General features: G+C 47.2%; 1 protein-coding gene across 2 annotated transcripts in view; it reads right to left on the reverse strand.

The window, feature by feature from the left end:
* lpin1 (lipin 1) overlaps positions 1-2,416 on the reverse strand; it is a 43,691-nt gene extending 41,275 nt beyond the window's left edge. For both annotated transcript variants that reach the window (XM_017720314.2, XM_037541929.1), the window contains exon 1: positions 2,223-2,416. In XM_017720314.2, coding sequence (XP_017575803.1) covers positions 2,223-2,300 — 78 coding nt within the window. In that variant the 5' untranslated portion in view covers positions 2,301-2,416. The remainder of the gene's footprint in view (positions 1-2,222) is intronic.
* Between the last annotated feature and the right edge of the window lie 84 nt (positions 2,417-2,500).

Consider the following 2,500-nt stretch of genomic DNA (forward strand, 5'->3'; position numbering starts at 1 on the left):
GAGACCTCAACCCACACAACCTCGAGACCTCAACCCGCACAACCTCGAGACCTCAACCCACACAACCTCGAGACCTCAACCCACACAACCTCGAGACCTCAACCCACACAACCTCGAGACCTCAACCCGCACAACCTCGAGACCTCAACCAGCACAACCTCGAGACCTCAACCCACACAACCTCGAGACCTCAACCCGCACAATCTCGAGACCTCAACCCGCACAATCTCGAGACCTCAACCCGCACAACCTCGAGACCTCAACCCGCACAATCTCGAGACCTCAACCCACACAACCTCGAGACCTCAACCCGCACAACCTCGAGACCTCAACCCACACAACCTCGAGACCTCAACCCACACAACCTCGAGACCTCAACCCGCACAACCTCGAGACCTCAACCCGCACAACCTCGAGACCTCAACCCGCACAACCTCGAGACCTCAACCCACACAACCTCGAGACCTCAACCCACACAACCTCGAGACCTCAACCCGCACAACCTCGAGACCTCAACCCGCACAACCTCGAGACCTCAACCCACACAACCTCGAGACCTCAACCCACACAACCTCGAGACCTCAACCCGCACAATCTCGAGACCTCAACCCGCACAACCTCGAGACCTCAACCCACACAACCTCGAGACCTCAACCCGCACAATCTCGAGACCTCAACCCGCACATTCTCGAGACCTCAACCCGCACAACCTCGAGACCTCAACCCACACAATCTCGAGACCTCAACCCACACAACCTCGAGACCTCAATCCACACAACCTCGAGACCATAACCCGCACAACCTCGAGACCATAACCCGCACAACCTCGAGACCTCAACCCACACAACCTCGAGACCTCAACCCGCACAACCTCGAGACCTCAACCCGCACAACCTCGAGACCTCAACCCACACAACCTCGAGACCTCAACCCGCACAACCTCGAGACCTCAACCAGCACAACCTCGAGACCTTAACCCGCAAAACCTCGAAACCTTAACCCGCACAACCTCGAAACCTCAACCCGCACAACCTCGAGACCTGCGCACTGGAACTGTTTCCTGGTTACATGTCTGATCAATATTGGATCACAGTGGTTAACCGGGTCTGATATGCTTATTTATTGTTTCAGCTCAAGTGTGACTGACTGGCAAGGTCAGCAAGTATGTTAGGAAAATCCCTGTGTAACGTGAGGAGTCCAGAATCTTCTAGGGCTCTTAAACTATAGCTTCTATTACACTGACTGTGGAAACTGTGCTCTTCAGCTGCCCCAGCACACATTCCACCCCCCACAATACTCTATCAGCCCTGCATGAGACCTTTGTCACATGGTGAGCAGAGTCAATTAACAGTGTAGAAAAAGAATGTTTAACAATAATGTTTAATAACAGTAGTTATAGAAGTGAAAGTTATAATAATAGTTACTTTAGTTCAGTTGATTATTCTGTGATATATTTTAAAGCCAGTATTTTAACTATTACCTGAACAGCTCACACGTACAAATACTTTGGCCAAAATGAAAATGTAGCCATTATTAAATTTGCTGTAAACATGCCTGCTTGTTTCTTTAAGCAGTTCTACAGTAGTCTAAAGTGATCTTCTGGTTTAAAGACACCCTCCTCATGATGCAGCTTGAAGGTGGAAACACACTGCATTAGTTTTGTAGCTGATATGTGGAGCCACACTGTTCGAATTCTTCAAGCAACACAGCAGTGTTTATTACTCTTTTGTCAGAATAACTTATTCAGCAGCTGATTTTAGTGCTAATAGATTCTTAATAGCAATTGTTTACGTGTCTTACTGCTCCCATCCCTCATACACAGAAAAACTCACATGATTTATGCTGCAGCCCAACTGAAGCATGTAATTTCAGAGCTTTCTAAACCTGTATTGATTATTATTGTGACAGTGACCTTGTTTCAGTGCACACCATTTGGCAGTAAATCTGTATATCATACCACCTGAAGAACCTTGTCAGGTGTTGGACTTGCATTCTTCCAGCTGTAAAGGCAACACTGATGAAAGAACTGATGACTTTTTAAAACAGCTTGTCTGCCTTGTGTGGTTAATTGTGTTGCTTAATGAAGAATTTGGATATTTCTTTTTGCTTACTGCCAGTGCATCAAAATGCATACACTGCAATGTATTTATAGCCTTCAGCTTTAAGCTGGTGGGACATAGTCACAATGTTCTCTACTTGCAGAAGCAGACACCGCGTATTACCCATGTCCAGCTTGTCTCATTCGTCTCACTGGCATTGAGTTCATCAGCATGTTCTTCTGGATCCTCCTCTGATTGCATGATTCCATCGTCTGTTTGGAGCTCCCAGCTCCTCCGTGTAATCCAGCTTTGTTCTTTTAGTTGAGGCCAACACAAATCTTCCTAACAAGTACATGTACGACTCTGACTTTGAAGGCATGGTCAACCAAGCAGTGGTCTATATACCAGGGATGAGGATGTTTTCTTACTAATTTTACCGAGTGTGTTCTTGGAATGGAGTC

The sequence above is a fragment of the Pygocentrus nattereri genome, chromosome 10 (genome assembly GCF_015220715.1).
Source record: "Pygocentrus nattereri isolate fPygNat1 chromosome 10, fPygNat1.pri, whole genome shotgun sequence".
In the NCBI taxonomy this organism is placed as follows: domain Eukaryota; kingdom Metazoa; phylum Chordata; class Actinopteri; order Characiformes; family Serrasalmidae; genus Pygocentrus; species Pygocentrus nattereri.